Genomic DNA, 23153 nt, shown 5'->3' on the forward strand with positions numbered 1-23153 from the left:
TAAATGGGTCTGTGACAGCACACATTTTATCTGGCATGTTGTTGATTTAAATGGAAATAAGAATATCTCCATTTAAGAAAAGTTCTTCCTGTATATTGGAGGGCAAATACAGTAGAGAAAGAGATAAAAGAAGTAACAAGGGATTCACATGATCTGCTTTTCAGTTAATCCCCAGGCTGTCCTGAGAGGTGTCAGGCAGATCAGCATCTTCCCCTTGAGAAAAGAATTTTGTCAACCCGGAATCTTTCTTAAGAGATAGATAAAGGGCTTGGTCCAGTAAAAAGATAGAGAGGACAGTAACAGAACACATTCTCCTTTAGGAAGGAATTATAGCAGGAGAAATGTATTGGGGCCAATTTGTTAAAAGATTTCTTTTGGAGTTATCAGAAATTTAGTGTACTTTCTCTTTGAGTGTTCAGGTCAGCTCTGTGAACCCAATGTGTAAACTGCGTCCTGTGACTGGCTTATATTTACTGAGTATCCTTGAGTCCATTTTCAGTCCCATCCTCTCTGAATTCCAGCAGAGAGAGAGATATAGTTGTCAAAGAGCCAAATCAGTTCCTATTAGTGTGGCCTGTCCTGAGCAATCAGAAAACCCCACGTCATGCTATGAAGAATAAGATAATAGGATAAAAACCAAAAAGTACAGGTCATCTTTTGAATTATGAGCTGATCTATCCTGTAGTAAAAACAAACAAACAAAAAATCCAAAACAAACAAACAAAACCCCCTGCTCCAAATGTTCCCAGCTTGCCATTGCTCATTCTCCGGCATGTGTCCAATTTCCAACTCCACTGTGTAGACACTCTCCAATATATACAGGTTCTGCTGATCCAACTTCCATGTACTTCCTCGCACAGAGGGAGTAGTACACTTTCCTTTTTATGTTTTACCTATTTAAATTATAAGCTTCAGAGCAAGGAACACGTCTCCTTATCTATATGTATAGTCTCCAGCACAGTAGAGTGCTGGTCCTGGCTGTAATCTCCAGAGGCTAAAAATGATAAGTGGTGGTGGTGGTAGTGATGATAATGATGGTGTTTGCTCATCTGTAATGAGCAAAATGATACTGTTCCTGAATACCTTCTTCTGAATGTTAAAAAGATTCTGTCCTGATTGAATATTTTATCACTAGTCTTAAAATATTTTTGTGTCCTAATATTCACATAAAAAACTGCTTGTCTCCACATTTCTCTTGGAGAATACTGACTAGATTGTTACTCATTTTTTAAAGTTTCTAAGTTTTTGAGGGTTTTGTTCCCTTAATGTTCCCTTTCAGCTTGGTTAGCTGAACTAGTCGTCTGTCCCTTGAAACCTTTCTGTAAAGGCTGTCTATGACCTTGACTGACACCCCTCTCCCCCTTACTCCCTCCTTGGTGAAGCAGACCTGACTAACAACTGACTTCAAACAAATGGAGAAAAAAAAAAAAAGTAAAAAAAAAAAAAAAGTCAAACTGTTTCTGCACCAGCAAACACTGTTGCTGCTGCTTGCTTTTTACTCCTTTGAGAAATAAGTGCTAGAACAGTCGATTGGACTTCAGCAATCTAGAAAAAGTTCAGTTTTGATTTTATGAAGAGCTTCATCTTTCTCAGCAGCAACTGAACTATAAATGTCATAAAAGCAGTAAAATATATTTCTGCATGTTCTGTATCTCGAACGCTGTTCCATTTTATGAAAATAGAGATGACACATTATATGCAGCTACCTCATGTATAGAATAATATATAAATATAACAAATCAGATTTTATCTATAATTATCAATATTTACACAAAGACAATGGACCATCTCTCCTGTCTGTATCAACATATGTAGCCAAAATTAGTACTCAGCAGTTGGATGTTTGATGGAGTACCAACTCTTCCAAACCTTTTTTGAGTTAAACTCATACTGAAGTGTAGGGGCATTTTATGTGAATTCTGGGTACTGACAAAATGATTAAGTACTGCAATATTAGCGTATCTTGTCAGTCTGCTTGAATTGTTTCTATTATGTTCATCAGCATAGTACCCCCAAGACTTTTTGTTAGGTAGAAGACAGGATTTTTTCAGACAAGCAGGGAACTTGCACCACAAGTAAAGTGAAATTTTTGAGGCTACCCGTTACATCTCAAGTGCTGCAGCATTACACATTGAATAAGGGAGAAATTCCAGGAAAAAAGTTCTAATTGCTTTTTCACCATGGTTTCCTGATGCTTTAGTAAAATGTATGGTGTGGTTTTATGTAGAATACCTTTTAATGCATCCACTTGGCAGGTTCCATGTGCACATAATGCCTCAGGGAAATGTCTGCTTTCTCCTTCCAATGTAAATTACATAGGGTGCCAGTACATGTTTGTGTATACATGTCTGTACATGTGTTCTTGCATACTTTAAAAAAAAAAAAAAAAATCAATGTGCTTCTATTTAATTCTGGTTTTATGAAAAAAAGAAAAGCAAACACTTCTAATCTTCTGTGTTTAATTAAACTGTGCTTATTACCTCCTTACTGCCTCCTTGGTACCAGTACCGTGCATTCCTGTAACATGGTAAAGAGATTATGAAAGCAACTGGCACCAGTGATAGTTTCTTCTTAACTGATTGCGTCTCTTTATAAATGTGATTCATTCAGTTTCTAACCAGCCTAACCCTGGGATTTTAAAATCCGTTTAGGGGAAACTTGGGGCCTGCTGCACAATTAATGGTTTTCATATCTTTTTTTTTTTTTTCCCCTTCCTTTCTTACAGCAGCTCAAAAAAAGTCCTAGGAGATCAAATCCTTCCAGAACAGGCACTAATCCACTATATATTAAATGGGCTACACTATGTTGAAATTATAAGCAGTGTTCCAAAAGGTTGTTTACTTTCCAAAATTTGAGAGAATTGAACAAAGGTCTCTGTTCCCATTTGTCTCACTGCATTATAAAGATTGTGAAAACATATTTCTCAGCCTGGAGGTTGCTTTTCTCCCCTCAAGTAAGCATTTGACTTCTCTTCATATTTACCAGACAAATGCTGGCAGCTTCAAGCTGGATACCAGAGGGAGAATGTTCATCCAGCATTGTACTTCTTATGTCACCTCTGCATGCATTGTAATTTTTAAGAAGCATCTTGCTGAATACAGATGTACTAAGACGAAGCATTCTCAACCTGCTGCAAAGGGATTAATGACTGTAAAGGATAGTAAACCTTTCAGGGACATGAGTTCAAACAGTGCAAGCCACGGGCAATACCGAAACACGGAATTAACTTTCTAGTCTCTCTGGTCAAGATTTGCACCTCAGTAACTTATTTCTATGTCACCTTGGAAGATGCAAGTCTGCTGTCAGAGCTAGGTGAAGACAAGGCAGACTGAGCAGCCGGCAGGGGAAGCCAGTCGCCCACGCTTGCCTTCAAGCTGAGGCTGGGTCCCACCTGCGGCCCCAGGGATGCAGGTGCCACCTGTCCTGCTGGGACACACCCGAGCTACCTGCCATGACAGTGTTCTTTCCTGTGCAGATGGGGAGGCACAGGCAGTGTAGCAATATTTAATTTTGCCCAGTGTCTGAGAAGGCTGTTATTGGATGGCATATATACTGGCATATATGCCATATACTGATGGCAGTTATTGTACTTGGGGATTTAATAGAGCAGCTTTTTTTTTTTTTTTTAAAAGAAATTTAATTGGGCTGGTCTGTTCAGTCTGAATAACGGTCCTGACCTTTCAGTGGTCATAAGCACCCACCAGTTCCTGCTGACAGCAGTGGGATATGAGAGGTGGGAATCCAGATACTGAATTAATGTTAGGCATCAAGAGCTATGTTTAGGCACCAAGGGCATAAACACCCCCTAAATCCCTGCACCTAATATTTCCTGTTGCCCATCTCTGGTTGGCTGCCTGCTCAAAGGCCTTTGAAGAGTATAGCTATTTTTGCTGATTTGGCACAGGAATGTAGGTGAAATGTAGGCCACTTAGAATTACAGAATCATTAAGGTTGGACAAGATCTCTAAGATCATCTAGTCAGCTGTCAATCCAACACCTCCATGCCTACTAAACCATGTCCTGAAGTGCCATGTCTATATGTTTTTTGAACTCATCCAGGGATAGTGACTTCACCACCTCTCTACGCAGCCTGTTCCAATGCTTGACCACCCTTTCAGTAAAGAAATTTTTCCTAATATCCAATCTAAACCTATCGTGATGCAACCTGAGGCCATTTCCTTTCGTCCTGTCACTTGTTACCTGGGAGAAGAGATCGACCCCCACCTCACTACAACCTCCTTTCAGGTAGTTGTGGACAGCAATAAGGTCTCCCCTCAGCCTCCTTTTCTCCAGGCTAAACAACCCCAGTTCCCTCAGCTGCTCCTCATAAGACTTCTGCTCTAGACCCTTCACCAGCCTCATTGCCCTTCTCTGGACATGCTCCAGCACCTCAATGTCTCTCTTGGAGTGAGGGGCCCAAAACTGAACACAGTATTCGAGGTGTGGCCTCACCAGTGCCGAATACAGGGGCACGATCACTTCCGTACTCCTGCTGGCCACACTATTCCTGATACAAGCCAGGATGCTATTGGCTTTCTTGGCCACCTGGGCACAGTGCTGGCTCATATTCAGCTGGCTGTCAACCAGCACCCCCACATCCTTTCCTGCCAGGCAGCTTTCCAGCTACTCTTCCCCAAGCCTGTAGCGTTGCATGGGGTTGTTGTGACCCAAGTGCAGGACCTGGCACTTGGCCTTGTTGAACCTCATACAATTGACCTCGGCCCATCTGTAGAGCCTTGCTACCCTCCAGCAGATCAACACTCCCACACAATTTGGCGTCATCTGCAAACTTCCTGAGGGCGCACTCAATCCCCTCATCCAGATCATTGATAAAGATATTAAACAAGACTGGCCCCAAAACTGAGCCCTGGAGAACACTGCTTGTGACTGGCTGCCAACTGGATTTAACTCCATTCACCACAACTCTCTGGGCTTGGCCATCCAGCCAGTTCTTAACCCAGTGAAGAGTACACCTGCCTAAGCCATGAGTCGCCAGCTTCTCCAGTGCTGTAGGAGACAGTGTCAAAGGCTTTACTGAAGTCCAGGTAGATAACATCTACAGCCTTTCCCTCATCCACTAGGCAGGTCACCTGGTCATAGAAGGAGATCAGGCTGGTCAAGCAGGAGCTGCCTTTCATGAAGCCATGCTGACTGGGCCTGATCCCCTGGCTGGCCTGCACATGCCTGTTGAGCACACTCAAGATGAACTGCTCCATAATTTTCCCTGGTACTGAGGTTAGGCTGGCACGCTTGTAGTTCCCCACATCCTCCTTCCAGCCCTTCTTGTAGATGGGTGTCATGTTGGCAAGCCTCCAGTTGTCTGGGACCTCCCCTGTTAATCAGGACTGCTGATAAATGATGGAGAGTGGCTTGGCAAGCTCCTCCACTAGCTCCCTCAGTGCCCTTGGGTGGATCCCATCCAGCCCCATAGACTTGTGAGTGTCCAGGTGGCATAGCAGGTTGTTAACTGCTTCCTCCTGGATTATGGAGGGTTTATTCTGCTCTCTGTCCCTGTCTTCCAGCTCAGGGGGCTGAATACCGTGGGGATAACTGGTCTGACTATTAAAGACTGAGGCAAAGAAGGCATTAAGTACCTTAGCCTTTTCCTCATCCTTGGTGGCAATGTTCCCCCCTGCATGCAATAAAGGAGGGAGATTCTCTTTGGCTCTCTGTTTGTTGTTAATGTATTTGTAAAAACATTTTTTATTATCTCTTATAAGAGTGGCTAGATTGAGTTCTAGCCGGGCTTTTGCCTTTCTAATTTTCTCTCTGCATGACTTGACGAGATCCCTGTACTCTTCTTGATTAGCTTGCCCCTTCTTCCAAAAGTGGTAAACTCTCCTTTTTTTCCTGAGTCCCAGCCAAAGCTCCCTGTTCAGCCAGGCCAGTTGTCTTCCCCACCGGTTCATCTTAGAGCACATGAGGACAGCCTGCTCCTGCGCCTTTAAGACTTCCTTCTTGAAGAATGCCCAGCCTTCTGGACCCCTTTGCCCTTCAGGACTGTCTCGCATGGGACTCTCAACCACTCCACTTGAGTGGAGACTTGGTACTCCTCAGCTGTGAAAGGATGCTGAGGCTCTGCCTGCTCAGCGTGGTTATGGGATTCACGTATGAATATATAAGGCATGCAAAAGGATGGAGAGGATACTCTTATCTCTGTTATATCAATGCAGAGGCTGAAAATGTGAATGCACCTCAAATGTTGACAGGTGCTTCTTTGTATCTTGACATGCCTAAATACTGTCAAAAATTAGGTCCTGAGTGACTTGTCTGAGATGGTAGAGGAAGCAGGTGGAAGAGCTGGAAAGCAGGTCCTGGTACTCTGAATCCCAGTCATATCTTCTGTCATCATAACATTAGGATACATCCTTCCCCTTTCTTGCCTTATTTTCCATGAATACTACTTCTAAACCCATTATAACTGCTATTTGGTCTTTTCTGAACTAACATTACTTTTTCCCTTGGCTTCTGTCTTTATAGAATTCACTTCAAAGTGTGGAAACACCAGACAAAGGTAAGGTGTTATTTTAAAAATACGTTGATTCAAGATGTATCATCAGAAAACACGTTTTGCTATTTGTTTGTATTAGTGAAATGTTACTGTTGGCCTATTGCAGATTATTACATATTTAGTCATAAGGTAATTATGACAAGTTAAATTTTAAGTGATCTAAAAATGTAAATAAAACATAGCATTTCCCAAAAGTAATATGGAGATTCAAACATGGAGAACGAATAGTAGAGTGAAAGAACTGATTACAGTTAGTGGTGGTCATAGCAGTTGTCCTTAATTCCAACTCTTTCTGCGGAGAAAAGGGAAAATAAGGAACTTCATTAAAGTCTAAAAAATTATTTTTGTGTACGGCTTTTCTACTCGGCTCCAATAACTTTCATTGCTTCCTCCTTAAGCTTTAGTTCTTTGTTGTCTTTTGTTGTGTAAATAGTGCGTTGTCTTAAACTATGTAGTGTCATAAGAAGAGTAGGTTAATTAACAGTAATGGACAAAATCAGAGACCCTGCCTTATTTAATTCCTCAGTTAAAATTAGTTTAGACTCATTGGCTAATGCCCAGTACCGTTAGCATTACTGCAGAGCACCTCACAGACTGAGGGATGCGCAGGAGTCTGTCCTGTCATGGGTGCCTGTGTCGGGTTCCCGGAGGGGACAGCCACATCGGGGCATGGGTCCTGCTCTACCCCTCTGTGGCTGGCCTGTGACATGCAGCTGGGGGTGCTACTTGGATGCTTTCAAAGGGGCCTCCATCTGAACGTTGGGGTGGACTGGGGTGTGCTGTGGAACAGTGTTCTATTTTGTTTGAGGAAAAAAGTGGTCTCCGAGATGCTTTTTTTCCTCTTTCTTTTTTCCTCTGTCTGCTTTTCTCAATTGCAATGTACTCAGAGAGGCAAAAAGGTGAACCAACCACAAAGATTGCAGCAGCATTTCAAATACAGAGGTGGTTCAAATGCAGGATTCCAAATGCCAGGCTTGTTGTTTCACCATTATTCAACTTCATGAACAGCAAACAAAGAAACAGCAATTATATTTGTAAGCTGCCAGGAAAAGCTAAGCAGCTGGAGGGCCAGGGGTTTGGGGGAGAATACGCAGGTGCAGAAGGGAGGAAAAGGTAAATACAGTTTGTAGGATTCTTCTGCCTTGGATATAGTCATTTATCCCATGAATTTTTTTTGACACTGTTAAAGGCAACTAATTCTTGATGATGAAAAGAATGAATAGTTACTAATCAATATCTACCTTATAAACATCTTCCTCTGCACGTTGTTCAGAAAACCTCGCTGGAAAATATCTAAAACATTCCTCTACTTAAAGATATTTCCAAATTTGGACTTTATTGAATCAGCAGCTTCCTCAAGGAAAATCTGATTTATTGAATAACAGTAAAGGAATTAGTCTTTTTTTACTCTCTACTTCTCTATACCTACTTATTTATGCCAGGAAACCTTCAACTGTGAAGAGTGATGCTTCTCTGTTTGTTCTCGGCACACCCTAATTTCATAACAATTGCAGAATCCTTTTGGTAGTGTAATATTAGAAACTGCAACTTACCGACTGCAAGTCAGAACTTGCTAGGCTATTAGTCATTCTGTGGAGAAGCCTACATTCAAAGTTGTCCAAGGTAACGAAAATTCAAATTGACTTCCTACATGCAGTGATACACATTTCATGTATGTTTTAACGTACTACATGCCTTTCATCTGCACCTATTAAATAAACTTCTAAAAGCCAGCAAAATATTTAAAAGTTAGGCTAATGAATATTAACAGAAAAGTCTAGCTATTGTCTAGCTATCAGAAAAGTCTAGCTATCAAAGCCGGTGTTAAGGGCATGTCTGATAAAAACAAAGTGTGAGAGCAATGACCAAAACTGGTCTGCTGGAACCTAGGCCTGATCCTCAAGAAGTAGACAAAGCCATCCTACACATCTTTTCTTTTGGGGATCAAGAGCTTTCCTTAGTCCCTGTCTTCTCAGTGCTCACCTTCATGATAATGCCATGCCCATCTGTTGACCTAGGGACACTGAGCCTGAGAGGAATCCAGATGGTATTTTCACCTGCTGAAGCTAGAAGTAAAAAACAACTAGGTGGTGAGATGTGCATTCCTCCTGAAATCACCTTGTGTTTCCTTTTCCACCCCATTTACTTCTGCCCTCTTTTTACTTCATTATGCTTAGCTGGCTAGAATTGCAGGCATGCAAAAATTTGCAAGCCTGTGACCCAAAAGTAAAGTAAAATCACCACCTTAGCTCAGTGCTGGTAAATTTTTCCAGATCTTCAGGAAGCTAAAAACCATGTGCTTTGCTTTCTCTAGCAGCACAATTACAAAAGAAGTCAGCATTGACAGTCGAGGAGGAAAGAGACTGCATTTCCCATTTATACTGTTCTTTTCTGTCTCTTACATGTATTCATGTTTATCTTGAAGAAAACAGGATTAAATTTGGACAGTAAGAGCAGCAATCAGTTACTCCAACTAATAATTTCTTTTTCTTCTCCTCTTTCTCCCCTAAGTGATAGTTATTACCCTAAGTATCATAAAAGAGTTTTGTTTTTCGTCATTATAGCTTCTCTCTACCACAAAATAGAAAAAGATAAAGGATACTATTAAAATTAAGGCCTTACTTAATAATTTGTTTAGAAACTGCTTTAACCTTTCTCTTTTATTAAAGATTATTAGAGGTTTAATATTAGTCATTCACCATGGACTAAGCAAGTCAAAGACTATATTCAAAATATCTAGCCTTGATTTAATGTTGCAATAACTGGTTCTATTAACAGTGTTATCTCTGTAGACCACGTTATTCCATTGCCGCGAACAGAGCAGTACTTATCCATGTTATGCCTAAGTCTGGATCATGTTCTTTTTCGTCTATATGAAGTCCTTAGAAAATTATATTAATGTTTTAGTATTCAAAGTATTTTTTTATTTCTTCTTAAATGTGAGGAATGATAGGCATTCCTCGACATTAGCACCTTTCTGCAGCATCAAGTGTCCCCAGAAAATAAAGAATAAGATTATTCAAGTTAGAGATTTAGCATTGGAGTTTGCTGTAATCCAGAGTATGAAAAGACAGGCTGCAAGCTAGTACAAAACTGAGTCTTTGCGTGTTTCTCAAAAGCTGATGAATGAACGTTTATACAATGTTTACAGCCTTGCTACTTCAGGCAGGGATTTCACCGGATCAGACATAATAAGCAGCTTTTCGAATTTGGTCAGTAGTTCTCTGGGACCCATCCCAGAAATTCTAGTATGCACCATGAACTACTGATGTTGAATCAACAGTCTTTTCCAACTGAATTGCTGGAGTTGCTATCTTTTTGAATAAATGCAGAAATCAGATACCTTGATGACGATACATTTAATGAAGTCATCATTACCTTTAAGGGTGTAAAGGTTCACTAATTGTGCTTGGGATTTGATAGTTGCTTCTAGACCTGATCGTAAAAATATTCACCACAGAAAGTTCCCCCCCCCCCCAAAGAAGGAAGGGTGAAAAAATGGAAGGTTTTTTGAAGGTTTTCCTATATAAAATTGAAAACTCCACTTCCTTCTTTTTCTAGTACAAAGCCATTATAGTTTTGTTTTGGAAAAATCACTTTTTGTTTCAGAATATGGAAAAATGTCAAGAGCTTTTTATTGATTGCATTTCATCTCCGTAAGTATCTCCTGCATTGTTTTCAAATCTGAGCATGGTTCTTTACCTCTAAGTTGTTGCTTTTGTTACATCCTGATATGTTGTTCTGAAACCTAGGGGGTTTTTAACCAATTTTTAATTTGGTTTTTAGACCAATTTTTAAATAACCACAACCCCCCAGTTCTCAAAAAAAATTAAACAGAAGTTACTAAGGCCTTGCAACTATATAAAGCATGTAGTAGCAGAGACATTTTTTGATACCAGGATAGGAGGAGATTTTTAGGTTTCTTCTAAGGGATAATTCATAGGATTCTTCAACTAGTAGGAGGAAACAATAAGGTAAATATTGGTGCTCGGAAAAATGCATCTGATCAGCACTTGCATTACAGTCTTTTCATGTTTTGCCCTTTTCTTATTATAATAATGGTCTCATTAATGCTGCTTAGCACCTTACCTAAATCTTAAGGGTGTTTTTTCTTCACGTTTGGTGCGTGTGTATGACCTAAACTGTATTTAGGATCTTGCTCTGTTTCTTCTCTCTGAAAATAAGTGGGAAAGAACAGTATCAAGCTTCTGTTCTCCAAAATATCTTTAAGGTGTCAAAAGGGTCTTAAGCCTTCCTTCCAAATTCTGTTCAACCAGATATTTGTCATGTTTTACCCAGAGAAAACATGCATACGGAGTTAGAGAGGGCGTGTTTAATATGTGTTAAATTGACATCATCTGCTAGTGCAATAACAGCAAAGTACCTACACTGTAGGAAGGTCTTGGACTAAAATAATATGTGGATTGTAATACTGGACTGAGAAGATGAAAGTAAGTGGTTTTCTATAAGGAATATGCTAGTATATTCCTTACTAAATCCTGAAGGCACCTGCAGGTATATTCATTAACACTTTTAGGGATGGCGTTGATTGTTCTGTTTCTCCCCAAGGGTGAAATTTATTCCTTCAAGCTTCGTGTACAAGGAACATGTGTCAGAAATAAGCATATCTGGCAGCTGCGGTTAAAGTTCACTTCACTTGGTCTCATCTGATTTCTGCAAGTCTCATTTCTTCTCACCTTCAGTGAGAAGGTGATGCCAAATAATTTCACACCAGAAATAAATTATGAGGTTTGAGTTGTGAGATTATTAATCTTGGTCACAATTCACTTTGTGATGTAGTGTATTCATCATATCCTAGATACTGGCTATGCCTGGGACACCTTTCTAGAAAATAAACTCTGGCATAACTGAAGCTGTGAATCCGCTGTAGGAAGTCCATAGCCCATGCTATGTAAATCAGTGAAACACCATAGTCCTTTCTCATCTAAGATTTATTAATCATAAAAGTCATAAAAAGCAGTAAAGTTCTCTGGCTTCATGAATGGGCGATATAATTTGAGTGTACCAAATCCTTTTCAGCAGCTCATAAAAATATAGTGAAAAGATGCTGACCAACTCTTGTGAGTAATGGACACTTACAGACTAGCCAAGATGTTTGTCTCTAGTTAATTGCTACTGGGCTTAATGAGTGAAGATTAGGGGAAAAAAGGGCTGACTCTGGCATAGAAACCATAGAGTCATTTTAAACTGAGAGCTGACAAGAGTAAGAAAATGAATGTAGAAAAAATGCTGCAGCTGCAGACCATGTCATACTTGGACATTTGCTTACACCTGAGGAACTCTATTCCAGAGATCATCTTAATTCTGGATTTCCTAATAATTAGATAAATAACGCTGAAGTTTCATTTGTCTCCCTTTGCTGGCAGCTGAACTGATTGCCCCATTGCTGTCTTCAGCCCTCACACGCCATCTTAGCAAGAGAGACAGCCTGTAGCCATCCCCCAGGCCCTGCTTCCAAACTGGCTCTGTTTCTGCATTCAGGCACAGACTGCAAGCCCACGGGTCAAAGGTGGAAATTTAAGAGGGAGAGGAAAAAGAAGAAGATTTCCCAGCTTCCTTCAGCAGGGAGTCTCATGGACATTGTCTGCAACTAAGTGAAGACTGTTAACCTTGCCCTATCTAGCCACATAGATCTTGTAGGATGGGCAGGTTCCTGACACCCAGGAAATGTTTCTCACCTCACCACTGACAGATTGAAGCATGTTATAAATAATTGAGGCAAAAAATTGTGCTTTTCCTTGTTTTCTCTCACTTTTGGTGGTTTTTTTGTTTGCTTGCTTGCTTGCTTGCTTGTCTGTCTTTTACATATCTGACATTCAGTTTTGTCTCTCAGGTAAATAATGAGAGTCATTCTTCTGCAAACATGGCCAGTGGACAAGATAGCCTGGATATAGCGATAGGCATCTTGCGTCTTATTCACATCCTTGCCTGGCATGTGTAAATTTTCTATTATGGAGAATATTTACCCTATCATGTATGTTTCTCCTGACTTTTTTTTTTTCTTTTTTGTCCAAGGAGTATTCCCTTCTTTCTTTGGCTTAGCTGAAATATAATACATTTCCTTTTGTTCTGGAGACAAAATTTGAAACATTGTCTTACAACCTAGAATATGGATTGTGTAAAAACTGCTGGTGGCCAAAGGGTACCTTTCAACACACAGCAGGAAGTTTACACAGATTCTGAGCTACGTTTCACCCTCTTTTGGAGAAAATGCTGAGAAGGTTCTACTCAGCAATCGTCTACTCAGCAATCGTTGACTTCAATAGGCCAATTTGCATAAATAAGGGCTTTGCTATTACACTACATCTACCTGTCTGCCACTTTGAACAGATTGGAGCCAGGGAGTCTCCTAAGTAGCTGATTTCCCTTAATGTAAATAGTGTGGTACTTTTCAGATAAAGTAAAAAATACTGGTTCAAATTATAGTCCACTGATGTCCTCTTCTGGACCTCTTAAGAAGGCTTTATGTACATGACTATAAGTAATTCCTTGGAATGTAAAAGAATTCAGTGCAAATTAAACAGTTAGTTTGGAAGGTACTAAGTTATTACACATCCAAGAGAAATGGGTATGAGAATAAAATGGTATTCTAGGGATAAAATTCATTAGAACAAAAGATTTATTCAGAACAATTATGGTGAAGGATGATAAATGGAGAAAATAGTGAAGAGAATAAATAAAAAGATAATTAAAAACAAGTGCTAGACAGAGAAGTGTACACAAACAGAGAGTAAAAGGACTGTTTTCTTAACCTGTTAGTCTCTAACATGTTTCAGTTTTCCTGTGTGGAAGATGATTACAGCACGACAAGGTGTAGTATTCTAGCCAGTCCTTCATGAGTGCAATAATTTGCTGTTAGTATTTCCAGTAGCAAACCCCCACTCTACATAGTTGCATAGTTGAATTTGTCTATTATAAAATGAAGACTGAAATAATTCCTTTACACTGTTTGCAATGCATTTTGTGACTCAATAGTTCTGAGTATTTGCTAGTTTAAAGGCAAAAGGGATTAAAGAAGGGGAATAAAATTCCATACCGAGGATATGTTTTTTGGAGACATTTCTGCCAGGAAACTGAGATAGCCAGATTCACTGAGAAGTCCAGTGAATCGTGGTATCTGTATCTGATGTTGGGTAGGATTCCTGCACCTATCCCAAGTATAAAAAGCTAATATAAGCAAGTCTCAAGCTTCCTATTCCTGGGATTTTTTATTTTTTTTTCAATAGACACTATTGGACACCTAATAGATGGCTGTCGAATACAGTGGCCAGACAAGTTTAGGGAGTATGTCAGGAACTGTAACAGGTGATGAGAGTATGTTCTTGATCATGTAGGAACCCATGAGTTAGAGGGGAAAAAAAAAAGGAGAATTTGGGATACTCCTCTTGGAAGACAAATCGTCCTGATCTTGGAATGATACGATGTACTCTGACATTTTTCTCTCTCAACCTGTCCCTTGCCTGAGAAATGAGTGCTTGTACCAGCTCTCTTCAGTTGATGGAGGCTGCCAGGACTGGCGATTTTAATTTACACTGCAATCAGGCAATCCCTAGCTGTTCCAAAAACCACAGAGAGAGAGAAGATGGATAAAAGCCAGTAATTGCAGAAAAAGAGCACTGCAGAGCTGAAGCCAGAGGAAATAATATAAATAAAGGTGTGATATAAATGAGGGTACAGCCTGCATTTCATATATATCTGTATAGATATGTAATTCAGTGTCCATCGTTGGGTAATGTTATCACCAATCCATGACCATCTGAATGCTGGCTATGTCTGACTGTGGCTGCTATTGTATATATTTTATGAATTGTATACCTACAGTTGCAGCAGCTTTATAGTCTTCAAATTTAACCAGTGCCTTTTCTCCATTCTACTGCTGCGTTGCCAATTCCCTTGAACTAAGTAGCTACTTAGCTGCTGAAATTACAAAATACCTACATAATAAAAATCCTTCCAGCACAGAAATTAGAAGACTTAAATGGCATATCTGAGGCACACACTAACTTGCTGTAGTTTAAAATGCTTACTTTGAAAATGCCTTAATTTGAGAACACTGTGATGAAAGACTGTTAATGATATACCAGAAATGAGCTAAGGCTGATTTCGGAAGCACAGATGGCTAATTGGCTTCAGTTGGTAGGTTATGTCATTTTAATTAAATTTTATTAGGAAGCATTTCAAAGCCATAACTGATGGTTTAAGATAAATATGGTTCTTCGTAAACGACCTATTGCTAACCTTTATTTATTTCTCTCTCTCCTCTCAGCGTTAATAGAGGCTGCTGTGACTGAGCTCTCCGTGGCCATCTCTTGTCTCATCCATGTTTACAGCAGCAGCTTTGATGCAAATTTCCAGCTTGCCAGCATACCTAAAAGCCCTTCATGTGCAGACGTCAGCCTAGATTCCCAGCTCAGCTTCACTGTTTATGCTGCCCATAACATCCCAGAAGCCTGGGTGAACAGGTAGGAGGAGATCCAGCAGGTGTTCGCAAGAAGAGCTGTTGTCTCTTAGATCACATATTTTTCACAGATACTAGCTTACGTCTGTTGCATTGGTGATACTCCTATATTAATGTTAGAAACTGAGTAAGTGGGTGTATCTCCACTGTTTTTCTAGGATAAAGTGCATTTACTTAAGCTTCACTGACTAGGAGACTTCCAGGCCCCATAGATAGATGGTGAATCAAAGAGATGGCCTAGATGGTTGCCCTTGACCAGTGTGGAAGGATGGTAATAGAAGCAATGTCAGAGCACTGACCTTGACGAGTATGTGTACAAATGCTTCTGTGACCAGCTTGCTCAGCGGGAGGGAGGAAAGGGTGTGTGCTGCATGCTGAGAGAGTTTGGACTGGGACTTCCTGTGGCCTCTGCAATACAAGTAACTGGAAGGGTTGAAGGCCAGCTTACCAAATTAAATAGAGGGATGCTTTTGCTTAAACCCAATCTGAATGAGGCTTTATCACCAATTTTTGTTCTTGGTGTATTCAAACCACATTGCTTGGCTAAGCATGTGCATTGACAATCCTCTTTATGGATGGTGATTAAAATAAGTGTAGTTTATAGGTCCAAGTATACCTAGTATATCAGCATAGCACAAGAAAGAAAAGAGGGAGACAACTTTAATAAAAAGCTGATTGAAGTATTCTCTTCTGTGTTGTTTATTTGGTCAAATTAGTTGTCTCTTCAAATATCTGCTTTTCCTACTCTGAGCAAAACTGGTGTTCTTCTCTTACCACTCCAGTGTGATCAAAGGAGGACAGGTGACTACAGTCTGGTAGCATTATTTTTATGAGTCAAAATGTTGTTCTCCAAGTTTTTATTAATACTTTCCCCTTGCTCCCACTCTACCTTGAGTTCCAAATGACTGATTAAAAAACAGTGGGATCATTTGCATTAGACTGTGAGCAAAAGAGTGTACTATACAGCATTAGCTGTAATTAGCAGTTTAATAAAAATCTGAGAGAATTTGCATTAGTTAAGGTAATAAATACAGCACTATAATCACTATCCTGATTTTCAGATGGTTGTACCATTTCCACTGCATTTTATGTTTTCCCAGAAAAATGTGAAATTGCATATGGCCTAAAGGCCACTGATGACTTGAATGCTATGATCAAGCATGTGAAAATGAGAATCTCTCTTCCTCCTTAATTTCCTTTTCCAGTCTTTCCAATATTCATAGCTACCATGGACTGCTGCTCTGACACCTACTTTCCTCAAACACTTTTACTAACTTCATTCACATGCATACTCCCTGTTCTTATTTCTGCACTGCATGAATTCCTGTGGGCTATGTCATGACTCTTGTTTTCCCTTTCCCAAAGGTCACATTTTATGATCTTGCTGCTGTTTGTAACATGTATTTTAATATATATTCCTGCATATATATAATATATGTATTATAAATGTTAGAATTTTGACATCCCTCACTGTCTGTCTCACATTGTTTTTTTTCTATACATACCAGTATGTGATAAATGGCTTTTATTTTAATCGTTGGGATAAAGGAGAGTGAGTTGTCTTATGTTTTACAGAATCATGTTAGTATCCTGTCAAATCCATCTCAAGTTCACTTTTGTGGATTGGCTTTTTGTCAGTTTTTATATTTATGCTCTCAATTTCTTATTCCTGTCTTACTGTCCTCATTAAAAAGATAGGTACAGACATTATAAGTTGCAGAATAATGATGCAAAAGTGATTACCTTCCTTTCTTTACTGTATTTTCATTCCTTCTTGTTTCTTTTATCAATTTGTTGTTTTATCTCATTTAAATCCCAAGCAGATGTGCCTTATTTGCTGCCAGTGGCATAATGTTGCTAGCTTCATGCTTGACTGCATTTGTTTGTACAGCCCAAAAAAAATCAGATTCCTATCTACATCCGGATGATATGATCTTTGGGACAAGACTAGAGAGTCATGCCTTTGAACACACAGGGAGGCTACCTAGGCAAAATGCTCTATAGAGACCTAAAATGTGTGGAAGTGCATGTGCTCTGAACAACCTTTCTGACTTCAGTTAGACTGAAGCATTGTGTAAGCATTAATCTTTCCAGGATTAGGTCCTTATGGTGTATAAATCAGCTTATGTCTGTATATTATGTATCAATACTTCTGTTTAAACAGCAATGCTTAATCATTTGATTGTATTGAAACCTATTATATCCTGCACTATCCTCTAACTGTTTGTAATGTTTAGACTCAAGGAAAGATGCCATATTTAAGAGCAGAAGCATTTTCTAGTCTTACAAGGTATTTTTTTTCCTTTGTCTGCATTGATAACTCATAGGTACTACAGATTCCAGATGCTTTTCTTTGAATTAAAAAAAAAAAAAGAGAGAGAGAAAAAAAAAAAGAAAAAGCATATCTGCTACAATAATTATTACAATTATTATAATGTTCTGGAAAAGATCAACCATCATTCTTGTAAATTAAGGTAAAGCCAGGCACCTTCAGTCTGCAAATACTTCAAATTTGCTGTTCAGATTTGACTCTGTTTCCCATGTTCATCATTCTTGTACAGAATGTGGTCTAAAGCTGAGAGTGGCAGGAAGATCTGGAGATCACAAGACTAATTATGAACATTAGTTGATTATATGCTTTTCCTCTATTTTGACTAAAATTTTACAAGATTTCAGTAAGAAGAATATGAAACCAACAGATAGCCCCAGACCTGAATTACACTATGAAGCTTGTTGGTTAAGTGTCTGAAGAATGCCAACACAGAGGGCTTTAATGTTTCTGCTGTAATGAATGTATAGATTCCCTTAAGTACTAACCTGTTTCTTACAGATTGGGAAAAGTAAGTATAAATAGATTTACTGTTGACTGGAGTTGTATGATGAGCAAGTTGTAACACTTCAAAACTTATGTCCAATCTTTCCTTGACTGCAATAATGAAAAAAAATTAGTCTTAATTACAAAAACATGGAACAGAATCTAGGTGACTTAAGTACTTTTCTTGAACTCCGAACATTAAAAAAACAAACAACCCAAAATAAACACCCCCCGCTTAACATGAGAGTCATTATTTTAATTGTTTTTGCATGTAAGGATGGATCTTCCCAAGTTTCTGAATGGTTAGCCCCAAATTTACTGTGCTGGACATGGTACATTACAATTAATCTTTTTTTTTTTCTTTCTTTCTTCCCCCCCCCGCCCCCTTTGTAGCTACAAAGTTTTCTCTTTTTCCTGTTCACTAACTTATGCTGGGAAGACAATATGTCAAGTGAAGATTTGCAAAAATATACCAGTTAAAAGATCCTTCTTTTTCCTGGTTGACTGGAACGAGAAGTAAGTTTTGGTCTGTGTTTCATATACATTTGTCTGACAGATTTTACACATTAAATATTCATTTAGAAACAAAAAAAAGACCCACATCTTTATTATGGATCTTCTTCTGAGCAAATTAAACTCCACAGAATTCAGAGAAACTTAGGGAGATGGGCGTGAGAAATTAGATTACAAACAGAAATAGATTCTGTTCTTATTCCAAATCTAACACAACCCTTAACAACAAAATCAAATATTTTCACATAAAGACAGGAACTGACTGCTTTACTGTGTTGTGCTTACTGCAGTGTGACTTTGGTATAGTATCAGAATAGTAGGTAGGATGGTGATGCCGGAAGATCTTTCCTGTATGAAAATATGCATAGGGAAGGAAATGTTTATGTTGTTTTTAATTTATTTTACATATGAAATACTTGTTACAGTTCTATAATGAGAAAATGTAGGTTTTGCTATTTGTCCTGCTAACCCTCTAAGAAAGAATAAACAAACAGCACCAAACTTGACAGAATAATCAGTATATTCAGAATATTTTGAAATACACAGAGTGAAAGAACAGTAGAGGTGGTGCTGTATTATCACTGAAGGTGCTATGTGCCTAACTGGCATAATTTAAAACATACTCAGGAACAGGCTTTCCTACAATAAATACATGTATATAAATGCTAATTAATACTTTTTGCAAGAATTCAAGCTGGAATTGATTAAAAAATAGAGTATTTTAATGAGTAAGTATTACTGCAGTTGTTCTTCCATGTCATCAAGTGGCACCATTTCCTATCATAGGAAGTCTGGGCCACTCAAAACTGTAACCAAGCTATGTTCATTCTTAGTTATCTTTTGACTATAACATCACCTTTCTGAAACAGAAGGGAATATGTTTGCATAAAAAGTTTACAGAGGAGACAATTTATTTTTTGTAAAGTTTCTTTCCTTGAGTTAAAGCGCTACTTTTGTTCTAACCCATATGATATTTTCAGTTGATCACAGCCATTGAAAATGCATGTGGTAAAAGGTCACCAGGAAGAGCTTCTATTACATTAGGACTTCATATATTCTCTATACAGTTAGGAATCAATCAGGCCAAAAAATAAGCCTAGCTAATTCAAAATGAGTCCTGATCTTAGATTGGGATTGACTCAAACAAGGCAAAAAAACAGAGCAGTGTTTTAATGATTAGGAATCTAGGAAGAGAGTTTCTACTGAAGACAAGACTTGCTTTATTTGCTGATTCTCATGTATTTGGTTTGTGTTTTCAAGTGCTTTTACCAGTTACTGTCTGAACTTTAACTTGATAGCTTTTTGTGTTTAAACATGAGCTTCCATTGAAGTCTTTTGTCATATTTAGTCTTTCCCAGAATGTTCTCAGAAAAGATGGGAAACATTTGATTCCTAAGGAGGTTGCCTTGTTAGTGTTTCTTCTGTTTGTCCTTTTTTAAGAGTTTACTTTTTGCTTTAGAATTTGTGTGTTACCTTTGAAAAGTGTGATTGTCACCTTGGTGCAGGTTCGAACAGGCTGATAATATCTAGCACATAATGTGTAAAGTCCAAAAGTTGCCCCCTCATTTTCTCATAAGTTTCATTTTTCAATGACAGGCCTCTTAATTATTTTATTTCTTTTGTCTTAGCTGGTTGCTCTTATTATATTTATTCCACCATTTCCTCTTTTTCCATCCTCCATTTATGTTAAACCTACAGACATGAAATATGGAATTAACATTAAGCCTACCATTCATCACTTCAGATACTTTCTTGGCATTGGGTTTCCCTCTTCTCCATATTTTGTTTGGCTTGTCTATTTTGTTTATACTCTCTCAGGGCAAAGCCTGGATTGTCCCAGAGCTCTTCTGTGTTGAGTGTTCTTATGATATTAGGCCCTTGGCCTTTGAAACCAGCTGTGTAACTTTATCTAACGTCTGTGAATAGCACCTTCTCAGTGAGTACCTTCTCTGTTCTTCTCAGCTACTGTTGAAATTGTTCACCCACAGGGTGTCTTATTTCTCGCCACTGTTACATTTCATCCTTCTTCTTCTTAGTCATCCATTTGACAGCCTCATGCAGTCAGAAAGGATAGTACCAACTGGGTAAACTCAGACATGCATTAATCAAAGTTCTTAAGAGCAATACAGATATTCCCCTTCTCTGTGTATCACATGTCACTGGAAGGGAAATTTTGCTCTTCTTTGGCCCAGACTTTAACTCTTGGGATGTCTAACTCTTGTCAAAGTTTCCAGGTTCTTTTCCTACTGGTGTACATCTGGTAGTGCTATATATTGTGTCCTAGGGAACCTCTGGCAAGCATTTCCTTTCTGCAGTGAGGATATTGTGAGTTTTTTCATTGCTCCAAGTTCACAAGGAGCATTAGCAATTGTCTGTATTAGAAAATGCATGTCTCAATTTTTTTTTATTTTTGTCTCTTCACAACATTATCAATGCTTTAAAGTTAAGTGTAACTCTTTGTCGAACAGTTTTATGTAACATGGGCAGAGTTGTTGGCCTGTAAGTGAAAAAGACAGAATAAGCTATCTATAGCAACAGTTCAGTTCAGTTCAACAGTTCAATAGTAAAACAGTTCAGTTTACCAATAATTGTTTCTAACTAATTATGAGTGAGGAAGAGGGCATGAGACAGGGAAAGCAGAGTTGAAAGCTATAAATAGGGACATGTGGGAAGACAGTTGAGAATTGCTTCTCAAATCTATTCATGTTAATTAGAAAGAGTGGGAAATTGCTGTCTTGCTTTGTTATTCAAAGAGAAAGGTATGCACATTTGAATAATTTCCAAATGTTTAGGGCTGATCATCTGAAATGTTGACACTAATGCTAATTTGGAGTACTTCAGAATTTCAGCTGAAAACCATCTACTTTATTTTAGTGGCTCCTCAGTGCATTCAAGGAAACTTTCCCGAAGCCGATAGAATTTTGACAGATTTGGAACTAGGAGCAAAATCTTATGCTAATTTTACGTTATACTACCTTGTCTTATTTCTGCTACCCATAATCCGTATGTTTTTCAGGCTACTATACTTTTTAAATACAGATTTCTACATTTGCTTACTGCTTAAGTATGACTATACCTTTTTAAAAATGCTGAAAGTTGCATTGTTCTGCCAGTCTAGATTGAATTTCTGAAAATTAAATAGAATCTATATTATTTAAATTTATATTCTGCTTGGTTTTCTTAATCTTAAGTTTATGCAGATCTTTTGTTTTCTTAATGCTTATGTTGTCAATGCGGAATAATTCTTTTAGCCTTTAGCTCCTTCTATTGATTTTGTTTATACAGAGAAATGTAATTAATTTCACTTTCCATTTGGGAAATTTAAGTTTGCACTCAGTATACATGGAAAAAGCTAGAAATGGACTGTCCACCATAAACGTTCTCTTCAGGAAAAAGAAAATATAGACTTGCACATGTCTGGGTATTTACACATACAATTTTTCCATACAGCGTGAAAGGATCTTATTTATTGGAATTGTTCTAAGTTACTATTTTAAATCAATTCATATAATCTATATAAGCAAATTGAATGACCAACCAAGTTTGCTAACAGTCAATACAAAGTTGAGATAAATATTGATAGATCTGAATTTTCTCATTAAAAATGTGAATCACTCATTGCTGTTGAGACAAAATCTGCCTTTAAATTGTGGTTGGGAAATACCAGACCACCAAAGCACATCTGAACAAGAGAATGATTATCATACTCTACTCACAAGCAACTCTTAGTTTCTTAAGTCGTGTTTTTTCCTCTGAAGACACAAGACAGCAAATAACTAACTATTGGTTTACAATTTACCCTTAGGGGATACTTAATCTGAAATAGCCCTTCATTGATAAGGTAATTCTACAGCAAAAGTTTAGCTAAGCTTTTCCTGCCTTTGTCAGCTCTAGTGGTTACCACTGAAGTGAATGAGTTTTTATATCCCTCTTCTCAACTACTATTACCCAAGTTAATGGTTGGCAATACTCATCAGTGTGTTGAAGGGATCTGTCAGTTGCATTTTCCTTCAGAGTACAACTCTTGTAATTTATAGCTTGATAAGTGTGTTAAGGCATCTAGAAAACTGTAGAAAGAACTCACTTGTGGTAACAATGCTCAATTTTTTTAAACTTTTATTTTGCTCTTTTTCTTATTTTGCTTTAGAATCAACTTTCCTCTACGAATAAAGGCTCTTCCAAGGGAAACTATGCTGACAATAAAACTACTTGGAGTAAACAGTGCCTCTAAAAATACAGAAGTGCTTGCTTGGACATGCTCCCCATTGTATCCAAAAAAGTAAGTTCAGTTTTGTATGACAGCTTAAGAAAAGACCATTCTTGAATAGTATTGCACTCAACTTGGGAGAAATATAAAAAGACAGAAATACTCATTTCAGGACCTTGCTGTAATACGACTGAGACTGTCACTTACAGTAAACTACTCTTGATGTGCCAGTAAGAGCCCCATCCATAAGCTTTTCTTTCTTTCCAATACCTTGTTTTTGAACTTGGCTTATGTAACTGTTTAACACTTGCAATAAAGTTCCCTAAGCCTGTTGAAAGGCCTTGCTGTACCCTTTCCTTTAGCTTTGCAAAATCCTTCTCAGCATAGCCTCTTGCTCACAATGGTTGGTTTTTTTTTCAGTCTGCATTCTGTTCTCACACCCATTCATTCTGCTCGGAGTGGGGCAGTTAGTGATGACCACAATGAGCACCTTTCCCTCTACACACCGCTTCAGAAGCTTTCTCCTCTTTTTTAACCTCTTCTTTCTACACAGCACACAGTGTAACAGTAGGTTAAAGATGCTTGTAGCCTTGAATGTCTCTGCAGTGATGTATAAATAAGGATCTAA

The 23153-nt window shown here is 38.4% G+C and overlaps 1 protein-coding gene across 1 annotated transcript in view; it reads left to right on the forward strand.

Annotated features, from left to right (window-relative positions):
- PIK3C2G (phosphatidylinositol-4-phosphate 3-kinase catalytic subunit type 2 gamma) overlaps nt 1-23153 on the forward strand; it is a 252077-nt gene that overhangs the window by 87848 nt on the left and 141076 nt on the right. The window contains exons 13-16 of the mRNA XM_072849919.1: nt 6481-6514; nt 14799-14994; nt 18199-18321; nt 22466-22597. Coding sequence (XP_072706020.1) covers nt 6481-6514; nt 14799-14994; nt 18199-18321; nt 22466-22597 — 485 coding nt within the window. The remainder of the gene's footprint in view (nt 1-6480; nt 6515-14798; nt 14995-18198; nt 18322-22465; nt 22598-23153) is intronic.

The sequence above is a fragment of the Ciconia boyciana genome, chromosome 1, assembly GCF_034638445.1.
Source record: "Ciconia boyciana chromosome 1, ASM3463844v1, whole genome shotgun sequence".
Classification (NCBI taxonomy): domain Eukaryota; kingdom Metazoa; phylum Chordata; class Aves; order Ciconiiformes; family Ciconiidae; genus Ciconia; species Ciconia boyciana.